This window comes from Hemibagrus wyckioides, linkage group LG17, assembly GCF_019097595.1.
Source record: "Hemibagrus wyckioides isolate EC202008001 linkage group LG17, SWU_Hwy_1.0, whole genome shotgun sequence".
NCBI classification, from domain to species: Eukaryota; Metazoa; Chordata; class Actinopteri; order Siluriformes; family Bagridae; genus Hemibagrus; species Hemibagrus wyckioides.
In genome coordinates this window covers 11,600,337-11,628,270 of record NC_080726.1, presented here as the reverse complement: position 1 = coordinate 11,628,270, position 27,934 = coordinate 11,600,337, and the positions used below count along the sequence as shown (strand labels likewise).

At 40.0% G+C, this 27,934-nt stretch overlaps 1 protein-coding gene across 8 annotated transcripts in view; it reads right to left on the bottom strand.

Moving 5' to 3' along the window:
- tenm4 (teneurin transmembrane protein 4) overlaps positions 1–27,934 on the bottom strand; it is a 192,408-nt gene that overhangs the window by 14,658 nt on the left and 149,816 nt on the right. For 6 of the 8 annotated variants that reach the window (XM_058413631.1, XM_058413624.1, XM_058413630.1 and 3 more), the window contains 9 exons: positions 26,163–26,430; positions 25,331–25,474; positions 22,706–22,955; positions 22,076–22,096; positions 17,966–18,198; positions 14,924–15,078; positions 10,110–10,987; positions 5,665–5,837; positions 2,686–2,921 (listed from right to left, as the gene is read on the bottom strand). In XM_058413631.1, coding sequence (XP_058269614.1) covers positions 2,686–2,921; positions 5,665–5,837; positions 10,110–10,987; positions 14,924–15,078; positions 17,966–18,198; positions 22,076–22,096; positions 22,706–22,955; positions 25,331–25,474; positions 26,163–26,430 — 2,358 coding nt within the window. The remainder of the gene's footprint in view (positions 1–2,685; positions 2,922–5,664; positions 5,838–10,109; positions 10,988–14,923; positions 15,079–17,965; positions 18,199–22,075; positions 22,097–22,705; positions 22,956–25,330; positions 25,475–26,162; positions 26,431–27,934) is intronic. The other 2 variants (XM_058413626.1, XM_058413629.1) reach the window with 1 other exon arrangement.

Genomic DNA, 27,934 nt, shown 5'->3' with positions numbered 1-27,934 from the left:
GGAAATTGATTAAACCGTACAACTAAATCATGATGGATTGTCTTGATGATGGATGTGTTTTGTTCAATCAACATCAATAATGGAACTTCTCAACACTCAAAATTCACACAAATGTTCCCACAAAAACTGGCTTTTGTTCTCATTAAACTCAAGTTTTTGTTTTGCAGTTCCAATATTTGTCTGAGCTTTCCGTTCGAAACATGTCCTGGGTATTTCTCTGATAAGAACGCTAATCTTGTTTGCTCAGTGTGATTTTTTGCTTCCTGGAGCAAACAAGTGTGCTTGCATGTTTACTGTGTCTGTTTGGAGGTGTATATGACACCGTTCTAATAATCGCATCCTGAAATAGCCAAAGACTATGAGTGCATGTTCTGTTACTAAGGTTTCAAGGATGGCTTTATGGTTTTGTGCAATTTATCTTTACAGTAAATGGAGAATTTTTCCCATTACACTCCTGAAGCCTGAGGGCAGAGAGGCAGCCATGTTGTCATGGAGAGAAGCAAAATTGTACTGTCGTGGAAGCAGAAGCCGTGAGCTTTCCTAATGGCACGGGTTGTCACGGTGATGGGCACATGGTACACATGATACAGAGACATCACTGAAGTTACAGATGACCTGCTTAATAGTAGAACAAGGTCTAGGAAACACAGTGTTTGGGAGGGATGTGTGTTTGTTTGTTTGTTTCTTTGTGTATGTGTGTGTGCACTTGTGTCTGTGCACGTATGTGTTTGCAGAGATAGGTAGGTGCACACACACTTACCTAGTCACCCTTGTAATCTAACACAATATATCTTGATTCCAGCAAAGTCCACCCCTTTGTTCCCTTCCATCTCACCATTTCTAAATGCGTACACACACACACACACACACACACACGCATACACAAAACACCTGAAGGGCCTGAGCCTATTCTATACATTTCCCCTTTTCCCTCAAGACATAACACAGCTGCTATCCTCCAGCTGAATGGCACCTTGTGACCAGCTGTCTGCTATGCTGCCTGAGCTTACAAACCACCCTGCCTGCGGCCCCTGCAGGAAGTTTGCTTACACAAACAGAAAGCGGACATGCTGGAAACACGGTGCAGCAATTCACGATGAATACATACAGATCCTGCGTCCTTGACATGGATGCTGTGCTGTGGTTCATATCACAAATGGGTCGTCTTGTGTTGACGGCTGTGCAGGGTAGTGGCTAAAGTGGTTTTCCTATTATCACGTCTGTTATTACTGCACTGGCAGACGAGTACGGGTCACAGTGTGCCGGTAACTGGGTCGCACACTTTGATTCGGTTATTACTTCCCTGGAGGTTGGAAGGCACCATCCAAAGCTGAAGTGACATGACTCGTCCTCTTCCCCATGAGCAAAACCTCGCCTGTGGCTGAAACAAGGTCTGTAGCAACTCTTACTTTCTAAGGCGATTTCTATACAACTAGAACTGAGATGCACGGAGGAGATGGATGGAGGTGTCAGTGTGGTACAGGGAGGAAAGCCTCTGGGTTTCTAGCATCAGGGGATTCATGGCTGCCCTAGCTGTTGACCCAGTCCTCAGGGTCAGAAAGTGGGATGCTACACGATGATGGATTGACTGCTGAGAGACACTGAGAGCTCACCCACACTCTGTGACCTTGGCAAGCAGCTTCATGCCTGCCGAGGCTGGGTCAGAGCGTAACGGTGCAATCATAAAAACGGTCATCATTCAAAAAGACAGGTGTGGTCGTCAACAATGTCTATGAGTGTGAGAGAGATTGTAATTAAGATACAATTATGGCTAGAACAGAATCTTCTGCACTCAGATGAGTCAGTGTGCATCTGAGAAACAGTGTCAGAGGGGTACAAAAATTAATCCAGCCAACGCCAGGGCAACATGTCGTCTATGTAGAATTATTTCTGACTGTGCGGGCTGCGCTGCCAGACTGACTTTGTGGGAGGTGTGTTTGTGATTCTGTATCTGTCAGGCCACACTGGGCACTTTTCTATATGTGCTAGAGGTGGTGCGTGGGCATGTGTCATTCCTCTGAGATTTATAATCTGTAAGCGAGTAGGTGAAAAGAAACAAGGTCTGTATGTCTTTTGAGCCAGTGGGCAATGAGAAGTACATCTTAATGAGTTTTTTTGTTTGTGTATATTCCTCCTGCCAGTTTCTCAGATGGGAAGAAAGTCTATGCCTATTTCACATTCTATAAATAGATGCATATGATTTATATATAGATATTAGATATGGACGCATATAAAAAGAGTCCTAAACTCACACACACATTTTGTATGTGTATTTATATATATATATATACGCAAAACACCCACACGCAGACTGAATTAATATAATAGTATAAAATGATTATTATTCACAGGGCTGGACTTCACCTAAATCACTGATCATGTCCCATAGCCATGCCCATGTATTTGCATTAGCTTTGTGTGAAACTGGTGGCAGCATGGGAAAGGCTTCATTGCTTATTTGGTTAGTTCTTTAAAATCTTGTGTCAATGTGTCACAGATTGTATGTCTACAGAAGGATTCAACATAAAAAAGTATACTACTTTGATCCCTGCAGCCAGGACCCTTCAGAGTTGTTTCTGATGATCACTTCCATGTGCATGTGTGTGTGTGTGTGCATGTGTGTGTGTGTGTGTGTGTGTGTGTGCACGCACATGAGCGACAGACAGAGACAGGAAAGATTCTCACCCTCAGCCTGCGTCCATAAACTGTGACTTGTCCCCTTGCTTGCTCTTTCCGCTGTCTCCACTCCACTAAGTTGAGGCCATTATCTATAGGCAGAGTGACATTCCTCCTGCTGACTGTCGGGTTCACGGTACCAGAGAGCAGGTGCCGTTCTGTGTTCAGTGACACTTCCATGCCATTAGCCAAAACCAGTCGTAGCGAGCCATCCAGTCCAATGTAGTAACTGTTCTTGACTTGATCTGTGGAGAAATTATAGTATGAAGGAAAATTACACTAGGTTTGAAAGAGTTACTATGGTTTAATATGTTTCATATATTTAGCAGACTAGTTTAATATGGTTATGTTTTGAATAAATCACTTTACGAAGCTACATCTCTTATTTTGACTGAATGTAGAAAGAACAATAAGCAATTGAGTTGTATTGTCTAAAAAGTCAGCAGGATTAAAACAAAAGAACTGAGTGATACTAGAAAGTTTTTGGGGAAAAAAGTGAATAGTCTAACAACAGAGTGGGAGGTATGTGTGTGTGTGTGTGTGTGTGTGTAGGGGGGCATATTGGATTAAACCATGGAGATATGTAGATGCAGCTGTCTCTCTCTGTTATCAAGTGCTCTATCAGAGAGAAAAAAATTTCAGTGAGGTGGAGGTGTAAATAAACTGATAGAGGAAGAAAGACAAATGAAAAGATAGAAGAAGAAGAAGAAGAAGAAGAAGAAGAAGAAGAAGAAGAAAATACTAATAACCTTAAAAAAAGGAGATGAATAATGCAAGACAGGAAAGATGCAACAGTGCCACCAATGCAGCACACATGAGTGAGTGTCAGTCAGCACTTTCACAAGGCCCACCATGAATAAACTGCTCATTACTGGCCACTGTGAATTAATGAGTTGATGAGAGCTGCACTCATTACGCTGCTGTGCTCTCAGCCTAAACAGAATTGTGCGGCTGGCTTAATCCTCCCTTGTGAAAACATGCATTTCACATGTAATGTAAACTAAAAGTGACAGTTAAGCAATTTAAATGACTGCATATTAAAAAGGAATCATTGTACAAGTTATCCATGTGCAATAATGGAATGGGTATAAAGGTCTAATAATCCTGTATGCTGTGAGCCTCTGCATTACTAAATGAAGCCTACTTGAGCTATAAGGATAATTCAGACAGGCAGAGGAGGAGGAGGAGGAGGCAGGAAAGTTTTGTGGTAAATCAAATGACACATCTTCATTAGCAGAACAGAAAGAAACATGTCCACCTTTAATGCCTGCACATAACTATCGTGTACTTAAGAATGACCTTCAGGAAATAAGAACGAACAGACTGAAGAGAGTACAAGTATATAGACAACCCTCCTGAACACACACTCACACGCATACATAAACTTACACAGTGCTAAAAAACACCACAAGGTCAGTGCCTCGGAGAGATGCCTATATCCAATTGATTCGGTGTATGAGCACAGCCAAAATGGTGTCCAGTTACAAAGCAGACAAGAGTGAATTAATTATCAGCAAAGGAACTGGCTCTGCACCCGAGCCCCCCCTCTCTCCCCCATCCCTTCTCTATTATTGAGCCCTATATCTACAGAGGAAAAAACCTCACACAATGCTAACTCTCACACTAAGTCCGTTCTTAAACCAAAGCGTACTTGTACTTGTGAGAAGATGTGTTCTACGATAGAGACTTCAGTGTGCTTCTGTAAGTCTGGATAAGACATAAATGCTGTAAATGTAAATGTATTGTTGAAACAAGTCTTCCTTTGAGCATCGACACTAATGGGCGTGTATACAGAGATGAGTATTACCACACTCACTCACACACACACACATTCATTATTGTTTATACTGAAATAGATAACAGGGTAGGCTCCTATGTGTGTGTGTGTGTCTATATATATATATATATATTTATATATAGTGGTGAGTGTGTGTAAAACATCTAAACTCATCTCAGGTATTATTATTTTATGTTAGAATGTTTTCAAAACAGTCATATTTTCTCAGTTATGAAACCTGTAATGGAGTGGTTCTTAAAGCAACGGAAATATGGTGCATTTCTACTTTAAAAAAAAGAAAAAATGCTGAAGCAGCACAGACACTGTTAGCGGAGGTAACGTTATCTTGCAGATGCTGTCATAGTAGGCCTAATTTAAAACCTGGGAAAAGGTGGGCTTTCAAATCAAGTGCCTGTGGGAGCACGGCAAAATCATTACAACTTTTGACAATGAAGACCAGGGGAACGGTGAGTTCAAAGGCGATTATTGGAAATCAATCGAGTGCTTGGTCAGCTGCAAAGCAGGATATCAAAACGCCAAAGTATGCAAGAAAAATTACAAGCTTACGCTCACGACCCACGACCTCCGACATAGTCCTTTGTCCTGGAAGCAGAGTGATTAAGATCGGGTTTTCTACAGCTGATAGCACAGCCTCTATATGTGAAGTGGAAGGATGGGAAGTCTATGGCTGCTTTTATCTTTCAATGTGACGTGTGATATGGGAATTTCCTCTGAGCGAGAACACTGAAGCGCATTCATTCATTCTTTTATTCATGAAGATACACGTGTGAAGGCAAACAGACCTGGTTGTCAGCAGAAAACACACTGTTTTCTACATAGATATTCAGAGTTGCCACAAAAATAAAGCACTGTATTCAGAGGGCGTTGTACTGTTGCAGGTGTCGGAGGTGAATAGCAGCTCAAGCAGCTAAATGAATCAATCTCATTCTCACACGTTGCTGTCTAGCGCTTAGTGATAGCTCATTAAAATAATTCCAACAGTGAAATAAGAAAGACAGAAGATAATAGAAGTGAAAGCTTGCAGTGTCCTGACACATTTCATGGTCGATATAATTCAAATATCAGAGCTTTAATATAGAGTATATATGTGTACACTCACTCACATATGCCAGTGTCAGAGTTGGTATGAAACCTTCTAATATTTTAGAGATATTTCATGCATAACCTTAGACACAGGTCAGACAACCTACCTTGCATGAGTGTGTAAAATGTTCCAGAGGCTGAGAGGTTGGTTGTGACAATGATGTCTTCTTTGTTAGAGCCTTCAGCCTGCACCCGCACAGCACCATCAGAATCGGTGCGGTAGCTGCTCACCCTGCCTGTAGGGTAGGTCACATTCGTCAGCCGCCCGTAATTGTCATACCTGAGGAGAGAGAAAGACAGCAAGCGCCAGAGTGAGAGGAAGAGAGACACACAGAAGAGGGTTAGAGGTCAGGGTATTGCTGTGGGAAAACTCGAAAAAGCAACTGGAATATTGGAACAATTCCCAACTTCTTCTCTCAATAGAAGTGACCTCATATAAAAGAATACAACGTTACTAACACAAACAGGCACTTTTTTTTATTTAAATCATGGTGTGCTTCACTGAATTTTGGCTACAGCTCACTTCAGCATTTGAGTTCTGCAGGTGAGCTTAGCCTATGATAGTACTTCCTAAACTGCCTCTCTACCAACTCTAACACAATAAAAATGCAATAAACAGCAACACACAGATAAACGAAAGCCTCTGTCACATCCCGGCGCAGCACCTCGAAGTCGGCTCTCTTTAAACACCGCCCGTCCCCTAAAATTATGAGCGAGCACATCTTCTCCAAGACTTTTATCAGGCATGCGATTGAAGCCTGTGGGGAGCTCAGAAATGGCCTGTTTCTCTAATAACTTTCAAAGCGGAAGTGATGGCTGCAGCTGGTCTGCAAACCCCCCACCCCCATCCGTACGTCTCATCGGGCTGAAATGAAAGACAGAAGAGGTAGAGTTGATACTGACGGAAACTTGATCTGATTTGCAGGGTAAAGGCTTTTGAGGTATGCGGAGAGTGCTTGGGAGAAACACTCAGCATGGTATTAAGCGCAGAATGGAGTTGTCCTCTTTTATTTTCATGAAGAGAAGTAATGGGAGATAAAGAACTAGGCCTCAGCACTACTTTTCTACACTGATCAAGGGAAAAGTGCTGGGAATGAGGTGAGGCAATAGTATCACAAATGCTCTTTTTGCCTGCTATTAAATACATACACTAGCTCTCAGGCAATTCAGCTCCAGTTAGCCTTGCTCCAGCTATGCGACCTGAGTGTCATGATGTTAATATTATGGAAGTTATTAGACTGAGCTGCGACCTATATTTTGTCCCAATTCGCTGGCAGGATAAGACTAATGAGTCATTCCATAAGGCACTAACATGATACAGATTGTGATCTCTTGAGCCCCATCAGCAACAACACAAGCCTGAACATTCATTTGCATAAGAATGAATCAGTTTATCTTTGATTTTTTTAGCATTTCCACCTGATTTTTATTTAATTTGGTCAGCTCCCACCCACTAGCTAGCACTCCACTTCCTTCATGTGAAGCCAGTTACTAACTTTCTACCCCGTACATGCTGACAAGGTTTCATTTAAGGTCTTAAAACTAAAGATAAGCTTGTGTCTTTGCAGCAAAGACTCAAAACTCAAAATTAAGGCGACAAAAACACATCTGCAGCCTCGACGGCACAGAGAGATTCCAATAAAACTTAATGGAGGGGACAGCTCAGCAGATGCCTTTGTTGTGTTTGCCTCTGTGGCTCTGCATGCAGTCTTGGCGCAAATCCTGGCTGACACAGCTAGCACGTGTCCTCAGGCTAACAGGCTTGAAAGGACCTTAATAAATTCAGGTGGTGGCTATGATAAACTCAGAGAGCCTGCACTGTTTGCAGGATAGAGCTCATAGATAAATACTGAGATCTGTTCCACCTTTGGTGCATTATGTCTGTGACACTTTAGCACCATTATAGCCTTCAAAACTAATTATACATAAAAAAAAAGCTCTATTTATTAAAAACACCACTGCATGCTGCCTGGGGAAGAAAATGTCTGAGTAAAATTAAGATGTTTTGAAAAGCACACAGAGTGAACCATTCCTAATGTTAATTATTGTTTTTTTTTCCCCCCACTTCTAATAGCAATTGCAGAGCTAATGTGCTTTGTAAGACATTTATTCAAAGAAATCATATAACAGCATGAGTTTTTAAATAAAATATAGTGGGGAGGGGAAAGGTGTAATTAGCCATTAGACTAATTTGAATTTATCTGAACAAGAAAATGACACACGTTCAGGGAAAAAATAAAGCTGGCTTATTCTACAGGGTGTCCCAATAGTCTCCATACAAAAGGGAAATTAAGAGTTTTTTTAATAAATGTTTCCCCAAAATTTCTAATACTTAGTTTATATTATTTATTTATTATAGATAGCCTGAAAGAAATGCCTTTGACAAAAGCCCACTTGGTTTTAACCTGTGGGAGCACAAAGATCATTTAAATACGCACAGTCGAAATGCAATTACATGCATAACACCAGATGTGTTAAATAAGATGTGTGAGAGATCGCTCGGTGTCTCTGTGAAATGCAAACCATGAAGCTTTGTAAATAAAGATAAATGTTTAGTAAAATCTGTTACTTTTCCCTGTGTATGGAGACTTTTGGGACACCCGTAGTGCCAGGGGATGATTTTCAGCTTCTAAACATGTTTCTTTTTTTTTGTACCATGTGCCCAAAGTCTGAGTACGCTGGTGAGAAGAACAAGGACAAGCAACAGCTGAGGCTATTCTGCTGTAAATAAATAAATAAAAAATTCAAGGCAAGCCTTGGGAAGGGAAGAGCATGTGACAGATATCCACTTTTAACCAGACCTTGAAGGAAAAAACAATAAATTTCTACAGTATATCAGTCTGGATCAGAGTGTGCGGCTTTACTGGGATCTCTATTGGCAGGTGGATGTAGTGTAAGTGCACTGAAGCATGAGAAATCGAGACTGATGTTAAAAGCATAAATGGTGCATGAATCATTTGGTTTATATATTCATTTTGGTGCTTTGTTTTTTACTTTTTGGCATGAAGATCTAATGACATAACAGAGTGACAGTGTTGTTCTATGGCCAAGTGGACAACTTTGTGTACGAAATGTTCATTACTGCTTAAGATGTATATCTAATTATTTAAATCAAACAAAATGCTATAAATTAAAAATATTTGCATCAGGAGACATGATGCCAAAGTTATTTTTTATAATTGTAGGAAAGAAAGAAATGTTAAAAGTGGATCCATGGGAAAATACGTTTAATAAAACCATAAGTTCGCATTTGTAAAATTCATCCATGTGTGCAGATGTTAAAAAAATAATAATAATGCACAAGAACACATTAAACTCCAGAATATAAAACATACTGGAGCTTTTTGGCCTCATCTAAATTAGCTGTGAAACCCAATACGCTCCCTGCAAAGAGGCGGATTTAATTGACCATATTTATTTGACCATGTCCCAATTTCAGCTTTGATCTGTTAGCGTAGCCATGGCAACCTGAGCCACAGCCAAATCTCTTGCCAAAGTGTGGTCTGGCTGCAAAATCTGACTCGCTGCACTGTCCAGATACCAACGAGTTCTGACGTATAATCACGTATTAACCAGTTCTGGGTCATAAAATCGCAGGGCTGCAAGTAATGACTTTTTTTTTGCTAATCACAGACTACTTTCGTTACCAATTAATCATCATTTTGAGTTTTTGGTTAAAGGTTTTCACTTCATTACACGTGTTGTCATCAACATGTACTTCTATTACTAAAATATGATTTGTGCTATGAATCATAAGTAAAACTGTAAACCTTTCCACCTGCTCAGAATTCTTCCATCATTTTAGTGCTTAGTAAATGACTGGGGTCTGCAACAGAACATATACATTTAGGGTGCTTTCACATATGCATCAATTGAATCGAACCCTGCTGTCTCTACAGTTGCACTTGGGTGTTTCCTCTCTGCTTCAAATCAGACTCATCCAGTTACTGTTTTTTTGAGAGCAGCTCCATAGATATAGCCAAAAATATCAATTCAACTCTGATTCTCTGATGTGGACTAATAGCTGTGTACTGTATGCTCTAGACACGAAGCAGGAGATATGATGGAGATGTCTGAACCATCTACATAGGGTTACAACAACACAACCTTAAACAAGTTAAATAAAACTTGTCTAAAAATCAATATCAATATAGAAGACCAAAGTAAAAACCCTTGGCTCTTACCAGTACTATTTCAAACTGAGTATGTTTTAATATATTACAAAGCTACTGGGCACTACTTAGTGGTTTTTAATAGCTTATTAAACATCTATCAATAAAAGAATTCAGTTACTTTCTTTCCCACTGGTTTCCTTTAAAGGGGTGTTGTGCTACCTGTGCCAAACAAGGCCAGCTTATGTTTCTTTCAAAGTACTTCAGCATATTTCCTTTGCACACTAATTTCAACAACTCTGCTTCACAAATCTATCTTTCTCAAGCTCATTAGTTTACATTATGTTTATATTTACAGGATATTAATGCCACTGATGTGTTGTTGTAGCCCTAGAAAACACTGGCACTTGGAAATGTGTAAAAGTATGTACATTACTTACTCATAGAAAGTTGTCCACCCATCTTCATTGCTCTTTGTGGCCAGCAGTCCTGAGTTCCCATGGTAGGTCATCATGGCTAACTCTTGGCCCTGGGCACCAAAGCTCTTGAGGGCATTATTAGTCCCAGTGTTGAACCAAAATTTTTGGCCATCTGGGGTCATAAGCCAGAGAGGCTGTCCTGAACTGTCCCTGCGAATGGTCACCTTGTTCTTGTTCTTGTCTGTGATGGTGCTCAGGTCTCCTGCTCCTGAATAAGTCAGGTTATACAGGTGGTCACCTGTGGTTAAGCTCTGGGTGTAGATGTGACTGCCATTGGTGTCAAACAAGTAGAGTTCATCATCCATGGGTGATGAGACCTCATACATGTTAAGTGGATTGAGATAAGGTTTGTTCTGCCGTACATAACGGATCCGGATATTACCCAGATCAGCGATGAAGAGCTCTCCATCAGGTGAAACAGCCAGTGATGATGGTGAGTTGAGCTTTGCATGTTTGGCATAGCCATCATCTCCTGAGTAGCAGTCACAGTTGGGGTCATTCTTACAGTCACAGCCACTTGGGGCACCAGCGACAAGAGAGATCTCACCATTGGTGGAAACTTGTCTTACTCGATTGATCTTCTTATCATCAGATTCTGAGATGTACAGGATGCCATTGTGGGACACGGCCAGTGCATTAGCAGATTCCAGTGTAGCATGGATGGCGACTTTGCTCACCAGGAAGTGGTCAAGGCCGGGCACCTGGCAGTGCATGGGACGGCCAGCTACAATCCTGACCTGGTGGTTCTCTGAGATCTGCAGCACCACGTTGTTATCCAACACATAGAGCGAGTTATCCATTGGACTCACAGCTAGGTCAGTGGGCCATTCCAAACGTACCTAAGAAAAGACAAAAGCAGACATAGTTAGTCTGCATTTTTTCACTAACTGATAACCCTTTTTCTTAGCATTCACATAGGAATATCAGATTACTGGTCAGTAACTACATTAAGTCTGAAATTATTTCAAGACCTGTTTTTACAATAACGAGGATCCAAAAACATTTTTTAGTGATTTTTTCAGTTCTATGGTAGGAAGGAGCAACAGAGTATGATCATGAAGAGTACCAAGAAACCAAACCATGAGTGTTGTTTTAGGACCTGAATATGAAAGAGCTTATTTCAGTAGTGGTCTTAGCATGGTAACAAGGTTGATGTTTAAAAGATTAAAAGATGTTTTTTAATATACTGGGAGAAAAAAAGCAAAAAACAAGACACCATGCTGTGTAGTCTATTAAAAGAAGACCTTAAAAGCAGCCAATTGATTTGGATGCATCAAACAGGACAAATCCATTTTTCACAGACTAAAGAGAAATGTCAAGATAAGCAATGCACAGCGTGTGTCAAAAACACCCCCCCCACAAAAAAAACAAACAATAAAATCAAATAAATAATGTTTTTTAAGGGCAACCCGAATACCTGGATACAATCACTTATTATTAACCCCTTAGTACTGATGCTCTTCTAGCTGGACAAACTGACTGTTTTTTGTGTGGCTTCCATAATCAAACTACTCAATCTCATACATTATTGTTTCCATAGTAACTCAACCACAGAGATTTATATGATGGACACTCTACAGAATCTAACCCATATAATTAATAGATTAAGTATTTAAGATTTTGGTTAGAGCGGCCCTAGCTGGTATTTTCTTGCCACTCTGATCTCAGCATTTTAACAAACATAACATAAGGCTGGGCTTAAATCGGGACTCACCAATCCTCCAACATGCACAATCACACATCCAAACAAACACACACACAAACAAGCACATAAATAACCCTCCCCATGTAGCACTTCACATCTGTGCTGTGTGTGTGAATCACTTATTAAAGCAGTGGGGTTTATGTAATAAGACCCATTATAGGTCTGTGGCCCATGTGAACAGCTGGTATGGGAAATGTCTCCTATTTCTATAAGCAGCTGCATTACTACAGAATGAAGACAGGGACGTTTTCTTAAAATCTATTCATTGTTGAAAGACCTGGCTAAATATTGCATGAGGGTAAGTGTGCGGGTGGGAATTTGATTCAAAAGCCAGTGAAAGGGACTAACACACTCACACAAACACCAAAAGTATATATGGCCAAAAGTATGTGGACATCTCAATATCAAACATTCCATTCCAAAACCATGGGCATTATTAACAAGTTGTTTCACCACTGCTGCTATAACAGGCTCCCCTCTTCTGGGACAGCTTTCCTCTAGATGTTTGAGCATGGCTATGGGGATTTGTGCCAATTCAGCCACAAGGGTGCTAGAGGTTAAACACTGATGCTGGGTGTTCAGTTAGAGTTGCAATTCATTACAAAGGTGTTCAGTGGGGTAGAGGTCAGGGCTGTCTGCAGGGGGTTTTAGCCCCTTAGTTTTTAGTGAAAGGAGCTCTTAAAGCTACAGCGCACAAAGATATTCAGTAAAACTGTATGCCTGTAACTTTGTGGCACGTTTCTGTACCTCCGCCATATGGATTTTAGTCATGTTGTCCACATACATTTAGCCATATAGAGTTCCCAGTATATACAATCTGTAAGCCACTGTTATAAAATACAGAATACATAACAAGTGCCCTAAAGAGAAAATGGCTAGAAAAATGCTTTTGACCTTGTCTGAAAGAAATCTATATTTATATCTACAGGCTAGCTCACATCTTCAAGCAGGCATGTATTGGACTTACATATCCAACAAAGCAATAATTATCTATGTTAACCATTTAAAGCCTTGTTGAGTATCAGAGAGATTGCTGCTGTCAATATCTCTCACCAAACAGCTGACTGTTTAGTCCTCAAGATTGATAAAATGCAATCTTGTGTAGCCTCGCCTGCAAAATATTTCCTTATTTCCTTTTTTTCCTTTCACACATCATTTGGGTTCAAAAGAGATAAGAGAGCTGAGAAGAAGATTCATGCTCAGAGGAAATCATCATGAAGATATTTCAGTGGCGAAGAAAAGAAAATAAATAAGCAATTCTGGTGACAATCAGCCCACTTAGTTTTTCAAATATGACATCAGGGCTACCAGGAATAAAGGATGGAAATAACACGCAAAGGATCGGTTTGGCAAGAGGCAGAGGATTGCGAAGATATATAAATATGATCTATTAATGAATAATCATAACCTAGAAAATCAGAAAAACATATTTTAGACCAAATTAAGTGAGAAAAGAGAATAGAAAGTGGTCTGTAAAAGTGTTGCAGCACGGAGTACAGGAAGTATTTGAAGCAGAGAGCCGCCCATGAATTTTTATAATGGATGCTTTTTACTGTCTGAGTGTCTGTGGCAGGAATGAGTGTGATTTGTCATCACTGCTGAGGGTTTTCAGAAGTTTCAGCATATTGGTGTGAGTAAGTGCTTGTGAGTGTCTACAAGTCTGGTCTGTGTGTGTGTGTGTTCATTTCTGCATTTGCCAAAGGGATGGAACTGAAGAGTGAGAAGGGGGGAAAAAAAGAGTTGGTGTGCATACGTGCGATATGTCAAGATGTGTCAGGATGACTGCGAGTATCTGTGGGTAATGTGTATGTATCTGGGTATCTGAGTGTATGTATGTGTGTCAGGGGAGTACAGTGCCTCAGAGGAACAGTGATGGGCAGTTGTAGGTCGTCTACAGAACGCTCGGTAAAATAAAGCTTCTCTTATCCTAGCAACCGAGGCTTATTGGTGGTAACTAGGACACACATATGCATGCACACACACACACACACACACACACACAGGGATCCAGGAAGACAAGAGCTCAGGCTTAATATTACTGACACTGTCCTGTCTACTTGCTAACTGGAGTATGCCATTATACAAATTGGACTCTAAAGGGGTTCTTGTAAAATCTGCTTAAATTCACTAGACTCTAAATTAAGACTTTTCTTCTGGGTGATTTGTGATTTCATTAGCACAGATGCAGCCCTAAGATTTGTGCTAAAGAGGCAGAACTAGAAAGATTTCAGAAATAAAACATCACAGCTTGGACACTTAATCAATGGAAAGTATTTTTGAAAGAAATGTTCCATGTTTCTATAAACCACAGCAAGAGTCTTTAGTCCTGAATCTCAGAGATTAAGGGTGTTTTTTTTGTTGTTTTTTTTAAATATGGATTTGTATTGTATTTTGTTACGTGAGCGGTCTATTTTGATCTTTTTTTTTTAATGAATTGGCACCTTTTATGAATCTGAGTGTTTAAGAGATGTCCATTTGGTAAAGCATCTCATTTACCAGCATCCAAAAAATGTTAAAAAAAACATGTAAAAATGTTTAAAAAAAAAAAAAATCTGAATAATAAATAAGTTTCTTCCATAAAATTTGAAAAATATGTTCTTCTCACCCCAACCTGATAATTATCCCTAACTTAAAATGTCTTTTGTGATAAAAAAAATCCAAATTGGAATTTATGTATTTATGTAAAACCTTTTACCTGGACAGAAAATTCTACTTCAAACTGGATTATTTATATTTTGTTTACATCTCTTGCAACATGCTGCTTATTATCAATTGTAATAACTGTATAATCGGAGGGTTAAGCACAGTTTTCCACTTTCTGTTTTTTTTTTTTATTTCCTCTGGTGCCAGACCCTGTATCCTATCATCTCCCTAATGGAAGCCACTATGCCTCTAGAGTGCTGTGTCCTTGCCTGGGGTGATTGTTAGCATTTGGTGTGGGTGGCAGTCTGCTGGGTGCTCATGGTGCTATATATGTCGTGAATGCTCAGACAGCAAGCAGGCAATGTGTTTATGATGTCCTGTGATGGGGCCACTGCAGGATAAAGATGTGGGAAGTGGAGGAGGATACCTGAGAAATGTCCATCACTGAGTCACAGCTCAAGGGTCGTGCAGAGGTCAGGTCGTTGAAGCCCAGCAGAGTGGAGATGATGCCGTTCTGATCGATTCGGCGGATCATGGTGCCGTCCACAAAGAAGACAGTGCCATATTTGTCCACAGTGATTCCTAAAGTAGGAGAGGAAAAAGAGGGAAATGCATCTTAAACACTTTGTGTCGCCTTCAATACAAATGATGGGTCCAAAATGAAAAGTGCTGCCCACGAACTGAGTCATCTATTAAATGAATGTTTGCTTAGAATGCTGCCTTCTGAAATCCCTGCTGAATTGTGAGGATTTTTGAAGACCAATCTGAGAAATTAAAAACATAATAAAAGAAACTAAACCAAAGCAAACCAATTTCAAGCCAAACCAAACTAATGCCAAATCAATCTAAACTAAACTAAACTAAACTAAACTAAACTAAACTAAACTAAACTAAACTAAACTAAACTAAACTAAACTAAACTAAACTAAACTAAACTAAACACAATTGGGGAAAATTTGAGTATACATTATCTCTATTGGTTTTGACTCAACAGATTTATTTCTGACTAGAAATAACTGATGTATCACTGAACATTTATTTCATTTTCCCCATCTAGGTTCTGAGGTTTGAGATTACAAGCATATGTCTTTATGATTCAACATACTACTGTATAGCAAGCCAGGCATCAGATTGGTTGCCTTCTGATTTGGACACACTCAAGTGATTTTGACAAACAAGGGAGACCGATCCCAATTAAAAGCAGACTACAGAGTTTGGGAGCAATTATAAATTGATCCTGTGTTAAGCTGAATGGAATGAAACAAAGTGGTGTTCAAAAAACATCTGCTTAATGGTGCAAGTCTGCTAAGTGTAAATTCATTTCAATATATATATATATATATATATATATATATATATATATATATATATATATATACACACACACACACACACACACACACACACACACACACACACACACACACACTACCAGTCAAAAGTTTGGACACACCTTTTAATTCAATGTTTTTTTGTTTAGGGATTTATTTTCTACATTCTAGAACAATACTGGAGATTTCAAATCTATGAAATAACACACATGGACTTAAGTAATCCAAATGTAATGACAACAAAAAACAGTCCGTTGTTATTTTAAGACACGAAGGTCAGGTGTTCTGGAATAGTTCTTGTGAGAACAGTATTGTCAAGTGCATTTGCAAAACCCATCAAGCACCATGATGAAACTGGCTCACATGAAGACCATCCCAGTAAAGCAAGACCAAAACTGACCTCTGCTGCAGAGGAGAAGTTCATTTAGAGTTACCAGCCTCAGAAATCACCAATTAACAGCACCTCAGATTAGAGCCGTTATGAAGGCTTTACAGAGAATCAGTAGCTCAATATCAACTGTTCAGACGAGATTATTGTGTATTTCGGCTGCCTTCAGCATTGTTTTACAATGTATATATATATATATATATATATATATATATATATATATATATATATATATATACACACACACACATACACACATTATATATATATATACACACATACATGCACACACATAGGTGTGGGAATTGACTGTGTACGCATATTGTTGAAAAAGAAAAGAAAAGAAAAGAAAAAAAGAAACAGTAAGAGAGAAAGAAAGAGATGATGTGTGGGGAAGAAAGGCTGTGATGGGGTGACTAATCAGTCATATAACAGTCAGAGACAGGTGTGGCCCAGCTATAACACGCTGAGTCTGTAATCAGCGCTTTTTGTAGCAAAAGCTCTTTTGTCATGAACACAACACAACACGTTGCCCATGCAGCATCGACCTGAAATCTTGGGAGAGCAAATGTCATTATACCTATATTTCTGGAAATGGAGGGAAGCATTGATCTGGGCTGTAAAACGAAAGCTCTTTCAAGAAGCCTGCGCTACCTCTCCCATCCTAAAGAGCCCCACAACTCCAGTGAACAACTCAGAGCACTAAACATCCACCACTGAGTGCTGGGCGACCCTTCATCATCAGCCTGTGATGGATGATGGCTGTATAATTTGGCCTTGCACTGCAGGTTTTACTAACAGTCTCAGGCTGAATGCTGGAAGGTGATATTATGCAGTCAGGATAGTTTGTAATCTGCATCTCGTATAATGCTTACATCAAAACAGGAGGATTTGGAGCATCTGTGATAAACACAGAGTAACACAGCGTGTCATAGATGTATTTCACTAAAATGCTATAGATATCAATATGCTAAAATATTTATGAAATCATGTATATTTCTTGTTTAGTGTGCTTTAGAGCAAGCAGAGAGCATTTTCAGAGAGCTGTAACTAAACGGTGCAGCAGGGCATCTCTCCAAGAGCCGTAATCAAGATTTTACATAATGCTTTTACAGAAAAGCTCTCAGCAGCTTAAGCTATGTTCAGGCCAGCAGGTTACGTATGTTTTCTTGGCGTATCTGGTATAAGCAGAAAAGACTTTCGTCAGACGGCAAGGAATAACATTAAATCTGACTTTTTCAATCAGATTTAAGACATTTTCATGTGGTTACAAATCCAATTTCTGGACATGCTACTCAAATCATATTTGGGCTTGTTGTGGATAGAAATGTGCAAAAAATAACAATAAAAAAATTGAATTCTGTAGTATAGGACAGGAATAAACCTTCTGAACTGTGGCTAGACATTGCTAGACCTGATGTAAAACTTAATCCATGGTAAAAAAAATAAGTGGGATTTGTGTGAACAAAGTCTTGTACACTTCTAGACCCCTTTAGGGTTCAACAGTTTTCCCTTTTCAGAAAACATTCCAGTTAAATCCCTCTTAGAAACAAAAAAACAGCTTCTTTTTCTTAGAACAAGCAGCAAAAACACAAAATGAATGTTAAACAACAGTAAATAAGCATCTTTCTAACTAGTCAGCATTTGTTGCTAGCATTGCGCAGACTATTTGATATATGTGATATGTAAATGCTTGTTGATGTCTCTAAGGTGATAATATTTAAATTGTTAAATGACTCCTGGCTCTTACCTCTGGGGTTAGTTAGAGTCGCTTCCACAGCCTTGCCTCCATCCCCACAGCGCGTCTCATCATAGGGAAGACACTGGTCCCCTGTCCCTGCCACCAGCTCCAGGTTCTTAGCCACATCCTTCACCATGTTCAGAGACTTCACCTTAAACACCTTCCTGCTACTGGTGTCTGACAGGTACAGAGCTCCTGACACCGGACTTGTGGCCAGGTAGTACTTGTGGGCTGGACTGTTACTACATACAAACAAAAAAGGCATGTTGGAATTTTGCATTTGCATTTTTCTGTCAAATGAATGAATGTGACATGATGTGGAGACAAATCTCTACACAATAAGATGTAAGTTGTATTTGTAGCATGTTCTTCACACGTTCCTAACAGCAGGACGGTTCTCAGTGTAGGTGTGATCGCAGTCATGTTCAGACCTGATGAGCAGATGTTCACACCGTATGTAAAAACCCATGATGGAGAAATGCAGTGCATATGTGCCAACTTCAAATCCTAATCCAATTATATACCACCATTTCAGCTGCCACAGGCGCGTGTGATGTTTACTGCATTCATATGCAGTGTATGCACTTCTGTTAAACAATCAAACGTAGGCTTTTCCCATGCCGGGTAAAACCTCCAGGCGGCTAATGTGTTGTCAGTACATTCAGGTAGGTGGTCTGCCAATTTCCCGTGAGAGGAAAGCTTTCTTATAGAGATGTATGTGGTCTGAGGTCTGGTATCTAAAACATTATACATTTTCAAACAGAAAAAGCACACTGCTCGACAAATAGCCTATTATACAACAGAGTCAAGCCGACACAGCCATCTCTCACATCCACACCGGAGCTCGCCAACATCAATGCCTGACAAAATAGCTCCAATCAAGTTGGATTGAGAAAGCCAGCTACCCGCTGGAACACAAATTTTACTTGGGCATTTGCTGCTAGTCATCCCCTCTGCAAGCTAATCAAATAAAGGACGCAAGGCACCTGCACTGCAATTTAAAGTTTCCAGAAATCACATGGTGGCTAATTGTGGCGTGCTGCTGGGAACTTCAACTGATGTGGATTCAGACACCAAAAGTGACTAATGCAATCTTTCACCCTACCTCAGGGGTGCTTAATGCCAGGACTGATAGGCTGGAGTTCAGCACCATTTTCCCTGTGCTATTTTCAAAGACACAAGATTGCCAGGCAAGGCTTTAGAGCCGACTGCTGGTCTGTGAGGAATGTACCCTTTTACTGAGATTTGGTACAGTTTTCAAGAAAAATCTGTACATTTTTAGGTTGCCAAAAATGGTGAGGCAACATGGAAAAACATCTTTTTTTTCCACAAAAGGAAAACTTCTAACTCTACCTCATTTCTAGTTAACTTATTTTAGCCTAGTTTCTCTCATTCAATCCCAGTTTTCAGAATCATCACCTACTGCCACTATGGTCTATCAGCCACCAAATTCCCAAAGAGCAGTTAAAGTCATGGTCTGCACTTGATGTTTGGCTTATAGCAACTTGATCTATTTTAGTGTTTTTTTGTCTATGCTGGGTCTTGACACAAACGCTTATCTCCACATGAACACAGCAGGAAAGGTCAAGATGAAAGAAATGCTTTAAGAGAGTTAAAAAGGTCAAGAGTCAGAAAAGATCACAATCCTGAGAAAAGATTTGCTCTTTTCTAGTGTCTGGCTTGGTGAAGCAGGCGATGGCGCAGCTAAATATAACTTAGGGTATAGGGCTTCAGGACAGTGCTGTCCTGCTACACATCATTAATGAAAATAATATATCTGTGTAAGAAGCTGAGCTCTAGATTGAATCTTCACAATCCCTGAATATCGCTTAGGGTGTAGACAGCAGTGCCAGAGCCCAAGATCCTCAAAGGAATGTGGAGGAATGGAAGAAACGGATCTGTTCTATTGCCAACTCCAATTTGTTATACGGAATGACAACTGACCTTCTGCTGTATGCTTGGAAACAGGCTGTTCCAGCTGACCTGAGGGCAGCAAACTGCCTCTGCCTCCAATGACCACACTGTCTGGTGACCTCCATTTGGAATAAAGGCAAACAGGGTTTCTCACAAAAAGTTTCAGCCTTGGTTTGTCAAGGATCAGCAGGGAAGTGAGACACAGTTTGCAAGCTGACTCTGTTCTCTCAGTTCCCTGAAGTTCAAATGGTATATCACTGGTTGCTGTTCTGCTCATAGTTTTCCCATCATGCTCTTTAATGCGAGGAATACATCCTGTGTTTGTGGACTCTATTCCCTTGCTACAGCCAGTTTCAGGGGATAATTGGATTTCACAATGGGTCATCGTGATGATGAAGAGTGTCTCGGGCAGTGAAGGGACACCTTATTGACGGTCACAGCACATGGCAATAAGGTCTCACACACACCCACACACAGTCACAGTCTCACACAATCAGACTCACATATACATTAACACATGAATGCCGATTGACACAGCTCATATTTCTACATTATAGCAATTTAACTATGATTATAGCCACTGGAACAGTCTTTTAAATGCCATTTTAAAAAAGGGGTTCCAACAAGAAAGGTTCTTTGGTTTAACTCCCTGAGATATCAGTTAATGGTTGTTGGTAGAACACTAAAATAAAAGAACCCTCTTTCAGAAACAAGCTCTAGAAAAATCTCAGTAGAAAATCGGAATGGTTAACTATCAAAGAACCCTAAGGGATTCTCATCCAAATGGCATAGATCCTTGCTGTAGTCCAGGTATAGGGCATGAATAAATCTATACCTATACTTAACCATATGCTGCAATTCTGCTCATATGGAGACAGATGGAATACGTCAAGCCTTTGTATTTCCTGCCTAGAACTGAAATATTCATCGCAGGACTCCAGACTCCAGTCCACAAGTAATGAAACAGGGCACCCCGTTGTTGTACTCTTTTATTGAGCTTTGATACAGCTTTCAATAATAACAGGTATTTTCATTTGGCCAGAATGGAAATGCAGAATGCTGAGAGTGATGTAAGAGCCCTGATCAAGGATAAGAAAATACAATGCCATGAATTCTTGCTATAAACTAAGATCAGGACCTAAAAGGGTTAAATCTAGAGCTATTCTTATATACTTTTTCCATAATTCTGTTTACATGGAGACAGACATTATGTGTAAAGCCTTCTTCTTTCTTGCCTAGAACTGAAACGCTCGCCACGGGAGCCGTGACCTGCCAGCGTGAAGATCAATCAATAGCAGTTCATGCTAGATGGCTTTTCTGTGAAGACTGCAAGCAGCTGGTATTTGCCAGGTTACCTCTGCCCAGACTCAAACATCACTCACATCCTGTCAGTCAAACCTGAGCACTGTTGCTCACTGTCATGCCAGACATCTGCTCAGGGACAACTAAGGCTTGGGCTCTATGAAGAGAAGTAATGCTCGCAAGCGTACATCCTGCAGTGTTTTTTAACTTTAGACATTCAATTTGAAGTCTAGAGCCATTTCAGATGATGGAATGCAGTTCGTGACACCAAACTTCATTAATGAACTGCACATTTGGATGGCGCTAAAAGCGGTTAAGTGCATAATTTTTCTCGGACCAAAATGTCAAATTAGGCTATGTATAAGGCAGTCAGGTTTTCCTCTCTGCTCCAAGTGGTGGATAGTGTCGTTATGGGAGCCATGTCCCCTGAGGGTGAAAAATATTTAAAGCACTGAAACAGGGCTTGTGCTAAGTCCATGACTTGACGTGGCCGCTTCATCTACCTGTCTGACATTTCAAGTAATGGTCCCAGGAATCTGGCTTGCTCAGATACACTGATACATCTCTCTCTGCAAATGTTTGCTTTACTGTGTGACCACAATCCAAGAAGTGGTGGAAATTTGTGCATCAAACTGACTTCTGCCCATGCCCATCAGCATATCTGACGGACTGTCATCGCGTTGCCCTTTTCACCACTGTGGGAGATCCGAATCTTTCTGATGCACCAAGTGGGTAGCTGTGTCAGAATTTTCACTCGACACACAGACTGGCAGCACAGATCTCGCCCATATGGCGTGATTTTTGGCAAATCCTTACAGTCTCAAGTGCCTTGTATGACATGAGATATTATTATGAAATGGGTGATGCTTGAAAGAATAAGTGATCCTTTCAGAAATCTCTTACCTGTGTCTGAAATCTTTATTTCTGTATCGTTTGATAAGAACAGCAGGAGAAAAGAAGGAAGATAACCAAAGCATTAGCAGAGGTTAGGATTGGCAAAGAAGTGTTAGAAGTGTGTTAGTATTTAGCTCATGCAGGAAAGATATCAAACACACAAAAATGAATATGATAAATCAATGATCATATTACCCATTCCGAAAGTAGAGAAATAAACAAGCATTTTAACCCGTTAAACTCCTTGGAAACATCAGTGGCTCCACAATTAGTCATTAGTTTAACTGCAGTTATTAGTTCATAAAAGTCACTGTATTATATACTTTAAGATACATAATCTAGAATTAGCTAGGATTTTAAGGGGTTAATGAATGATTACAGAATGGACAGAGCCAGAGAGATTACACAGCTATAAGGTACACACACACACACACACACACACACACACACACAAATGGTTCCACCGTTTCAAAAACTCTCCACACCCGAGTCCATCCCATTTAACTCTGAGTAAAGCTCTCTGGATTTTAAGCGTAGCTGATAACCGCTATCTGTCAGGTAGCTTATCTCAGAGGTTTCAAAAATAATCAATAACTGTGTATGTGAGTGGGAGTGTGTACTGTAGCAGACATGATGTACCTAAGCTCCAGAACACTGGTGACATTCCCAGTGGTGAAGATTCGACGGATGTAGTTAAAGTCACCCACAAATAAGCTGCCGTCTGAACCACAGGCCAAAGCGACAGGAGCTAGAAGCTTATTCCCATCAGCCAGACCGTTACAGCTTGGACAGGAGATGCTGCGCCGCCGCCCGTTACCCATGATGCTCCCGATGACTGGGGGCTGCTGGGAAATGAATACATTCTCTCCATTGCCTTTGTGCAGGATGCCTGTAGGAGATGACAGAAGATGATGAAGCTGGTCATGGTGTAAATGATGATAAAAATTGTTAATGAAAAATAAGCATAAAAGATAACAAAAAGCATTTAACAATGTGTTATCAAATATGCTGAGTGTTTTAAAAAATGGGTTAATTCTGTATGTATGTATGTTTATGTATTTTGGGCAGTGCATTCTCTTTTTCCTGGTCTAAAGTAAAAGGGTAGCAAGAGAAGTCATGGGGTTTTTACTACAGATTCAATACAATTGAATTCAATTCAGGTTTATTTATTAAAGCATCCTCCTGTCATGGAGCAACAGGATTTCTGCTACTCCAGGAGGAAGCATTTCATATTATTACCAGAGCTGAACGAAAGCAGATCAAGGGAAACTCACATTTATTGGCCTGAGTCTTTTCATTCCATTCAGGACATGGTTTTGTTAGGTTTACCTAAAATAACGTAGACTCTATCACATCATTCCATCACTGCTTTCGAGAGCTCAAACCCGGATTTACATTTTTATCATTTAACCTAGCTGTGCATATTTTTATAATTATGAAACTTGATAGTTTGTCATGAAGACAACCGGGAAAATTCCCGGGACTGTAGCTGAGCCAATAATCAACATTAGCTTCCAGAGCTCAGAAGAAAAGCTAAGCATGATTATAATTCCAAACATGTTTCTTTGTGGATCAATATATCCACTGCAGGGCTATAGAGAAAATTTGCGTATAATTTCATGTCATCATCTCTGGCCATTGAAAACAATGGAATACATTAAAAAAACAAATCAATAAAACCAAAGATTAATGGAATGTGTAAAAAAACAAACAAACTGTCAGAAACAATATTATTTTTACAGATTAGTAAAAATGACTGGAGATGTGCGGAGTATATAAATGTACAGTACACGTTAAACAAAATGTTTGTTTCCTTGTGATCTTACAGGCACTAACACAGAATCTGAACTACTCAGCTCTACAGAGCACTTCAACCAGTGTAGCCCTTAATAGTGCAAATGTAAATATTCATTCCAGTCAGCTTATTGTTGAATAACAAAGCCTGATATCTCTGCCAACTCTTTCTCTCTCTGAGCATTGTGTATTCCATACATACAAATGAAATATACAGTGAGTAAGGGATGAGAGAGAGAGAGAGAGAGAGAGAGAGAAGAAAAAGATTGAATGAAGGATATATCTGATCGTGAGCCAGAATCAACTTCAGAGGAAGTCCTCTTTCGGAGCAGTTTGTTCTCCCGCAGACTGGATTTGCTATCAGTGACTGATCGAAGTGCCACCTGCGCTCCACACGCTCCTGTAAGTACGCCTCATTTCCTGTGATGAGTGTGTATGGACGTTGGTGAGAGAGCTTGCTCCTCGTAGCAAGTGCCGAGTGTGCGTAGCTCCCGTCTTTCAAAACCAATTCGGCAGAAGGATGAAAAGTGACCTCCCACCAAAAAGGCATAAAAAAGACAATAAAAAGAAACAGAGTGGACAAAATGGCCTCTTCATGTCAGAATGTCAGTGAAGTCCATGGGGCTGAAACGAAAGTGTGTGGAGGCTGCAGAACTCTAGCATTAATTATCCGCACATGAGAAAGTATTTATTTATACTTTAGAAAAGAGAGTGCACACCAGCGTGTAGGCTTTTTATTGTAACCATTTGCGGCTTTTAAACTGACCAAAATGCAGTTATTTACATTTCCCATAAAAAGTCTCATTCCACTAGATGAAACTAGACTTATTAAAAATAGATATAAAATATATTTACGTATTAACCCCTTAAATGTGTTGATCACCCATGACTTCGGTCTACTCTTCTGCTGTGTCACACTATTGTCCCACTATTGTAATTTTTTTTGTTAAACATACTGTATAATACTGTATATACAATATAAACAAAAAAAAAAAAAATACACACAAGCTGAGTGGAGGAGCGGCAAAAAAACAAAACCCTTGACTTGAATTGACTTACACCTGCTGGTGATTTGTGCATTAACAGCCTCATTACACAGATCACTGGCATTTATCTGATAAAAGATTTTGTCCTTGACAGCTCCTTTATTTCTGAATAGCTTCAATTTTCAGACATTTCTCACATCTTTTTCTACTCTGACTGTTGGGTCTGTTGCTGTTTTTTTGCTTTGCTAGTGATTTAAATCATTTGCGTTCATGCATCAGCCCCTCTGAAAAATTCCCGGAAAGGTGTCATGCATCACCCCCACGGTAAATTCAGGAAGTGGCGTCCCGGTTGGTTACCGTGTCAATCCTTCTGAGATTCTGATTCTGGTTTGTGTTGACATTTAACCCTTTCTCAGTTCTAGTGTAGTGGGTAAAAGTGCAAATAAAAGGGAGAATGTGTGTGGGAGTGTGTATGTGGGCTCACCGCTCTGAATGTTGAGCGCATGGTGTTTGTCTATGCTCCAGCCCCCCAGGTTGGATGCTGTGCTCTCGTAGCCCTGCAAGATTGCTGTCCTCTTCTCCCACAGGATCATATCAGGACATGACTCATATTCAAAGCCCACAGACACTGTTGAAGCAAATTAGAGTGAACATTCACACTTGGAGATCGCCACAGTGATTACGATGAGACATCTTACATAATGATATATTATAACAATATGCTTTCAATGATCAGAAGAAATAATTAAAGTGAATTTTAACCGGTCAATTTATGTATAATAGACGTTTAATAATTATGCAGTGCTAAAGAGATTTGTAATATGAAGGTGCAATAGAGCTGGTTGGTTTCATCATTACAGGCTTTATTTATTTATTTATTTATTTATTTATTTATTTTCTGATCCAGACATTAGTCCAAACCCTAGGTGTTTATGAGACATACTTTATTTCAAATGATTAAAATATTGGGATGGAGTGGATTGAAAGAAAGGGCAGTCTTGAGCTGCAAATCATATATCCTTCATAAACATGAACTTAATAAACTTAATATATATATATATATATATATATATATATATATATATATATATATATATATATATATATATATATATATATATATATATATCTCTATATAATCATAAACGCATTGAGAAATTTATCTCATATTATACAACTGCACAAGTAAGCGTTAAGGGCCTTTCTCAAGGGTCTAACAGTGGCAGCTTGGTGGATCTGGGAACTCACAACCTTCTAGTTAGTAGTCCAACACCTCAACCTCTATCTTTTAACCAACCACATGACAATCCACTCACCAAAAGCCTCGGACAATCCGTACACCTTCTGGCTGTAGACATCAGTTTTGTCCCATACGAAATCGTACGAGAGGCTGGGCGCGGCGGAGAACCACTTCCTGAAAAGGCGTCCCTCCACGGCCACCATGAGATGCACCTTCATCAGGCTGAAAGGGATGACTGCGTGGGTCAGCGTGACCCTCAGGACCGATTTATAACCTGCTGTGCGACTGCTCAGGTATCCCAGACGCAAATCTGTCCCGGGAATACGCACTTCTTCTTGAAGAGCCTACAGACGAAAAGATGACAGTTAAACCCAGTCCAGAAAGTTGTTAAATATCTAACAAAAGGATCAATAATGGACATATCCCAATGTGTGCAACCTTTTGAGTGCTGACTTGGCGCTAAAGCAGATGCTCACAGCTGGAATGTGAATAGGACCCGATAACAAGACGTGAATAAACTCATTTTATTTGTGTGCATTGGCACAATAAAAAAAAATTCTGCTATGAAAGCCACGTGAAATAAAATCACAGATGGACGTCAGCATAGAGGATAAGCAGTGGAAGAGCAGTGCTGGATCTCCCACAAAGGCCTAGTGCACAGAATTGATTGGTTCGTTAGTTTTCTCCTTACTATCTTTTTGACGCACTCTGCAGTGCTCTCATTAAGTCACCACATGTAGCACTTTGCTTCTCAGACAAGACCAGAGCAATTAACACAGTCAGTGACTCCTTCACAAATGCAAAGATAAAGAGGACGACAAAGAAAAAGAAGGGTGTCGGCTAAATTGTGCTCGTTTGTAAATCCTAATAATGACAGTAGCAAAGACCGTAGACTGTAAAAACGCAGAATGGTGTAAAAAGCGTGTATAAGATCACAGTAATCTGTGTGTAAGTGTGTATGAGTGTGTGTATGTGAGTGAGTGTGTGTCTCCAGGCCACTGAGAGGAAGGATGGGAAAGACGGTGTCTGATATTAATAGGCCAGACAGCACTGCATGTTGCACAGAGCCATTAATCTTGTATAGCAAAGGGGGAGGCAAAATAATTAGAAGGAAACACATGGACACAGATACACACTCACAGACAAATACATGAAGGAATAGGCAGAAAAACACACAACACATTAGGAATTGTCATTCACGAATGGATCAGCGAGCATATGGGCATATCTGCATCCGCAAACATCGTTTCATTGTCACGTTCACAAACACAAACACTTTAACCACCTGCACCGAAGCCCTTGTTGCCCTGCGACAAAAGAAATAATTATCTTTAAGGGAAAACATGCAGCTTTTCACTAGTGACTGCAAACTCTGCATACAGAAATTCAATAAGTGTCTGCTTTCTGCTAAACGTAATTATCCTTGCTCTGCAAAAAGCTTGTGCCGTCAATGACACTGTGCATCTCCAACCAATTACAAAGCCCTGATGAAAGTGTTGCCACTAGCAAGAGTTGCTCCTCCATTCCAACATGATGTATGCTCTTTCTAATCTGCTTCCTCTGTTCATGAGGGCACAGGGTGCTCTATCAGTGAGTACAGCTGGCATGGAATGAATCACAGACGCAGTGCAATAGAGGGCATACAATCCATTTACACAGAGCACTAAAGGGCCAGATGTGTTTTGTTCCGTCTGTTAAAAGCTAATAGCAACTGTTCATCTAATTAAAGCTCTCCCACTGAGAATCTATACGGTTGCTAATGAACAGTAAATGCAAAACAGTAGAGGATAAAGAGCAACACTGTCCACAGTGTCTAATATGATTTTGACATAAAAAAACCCCAATGAG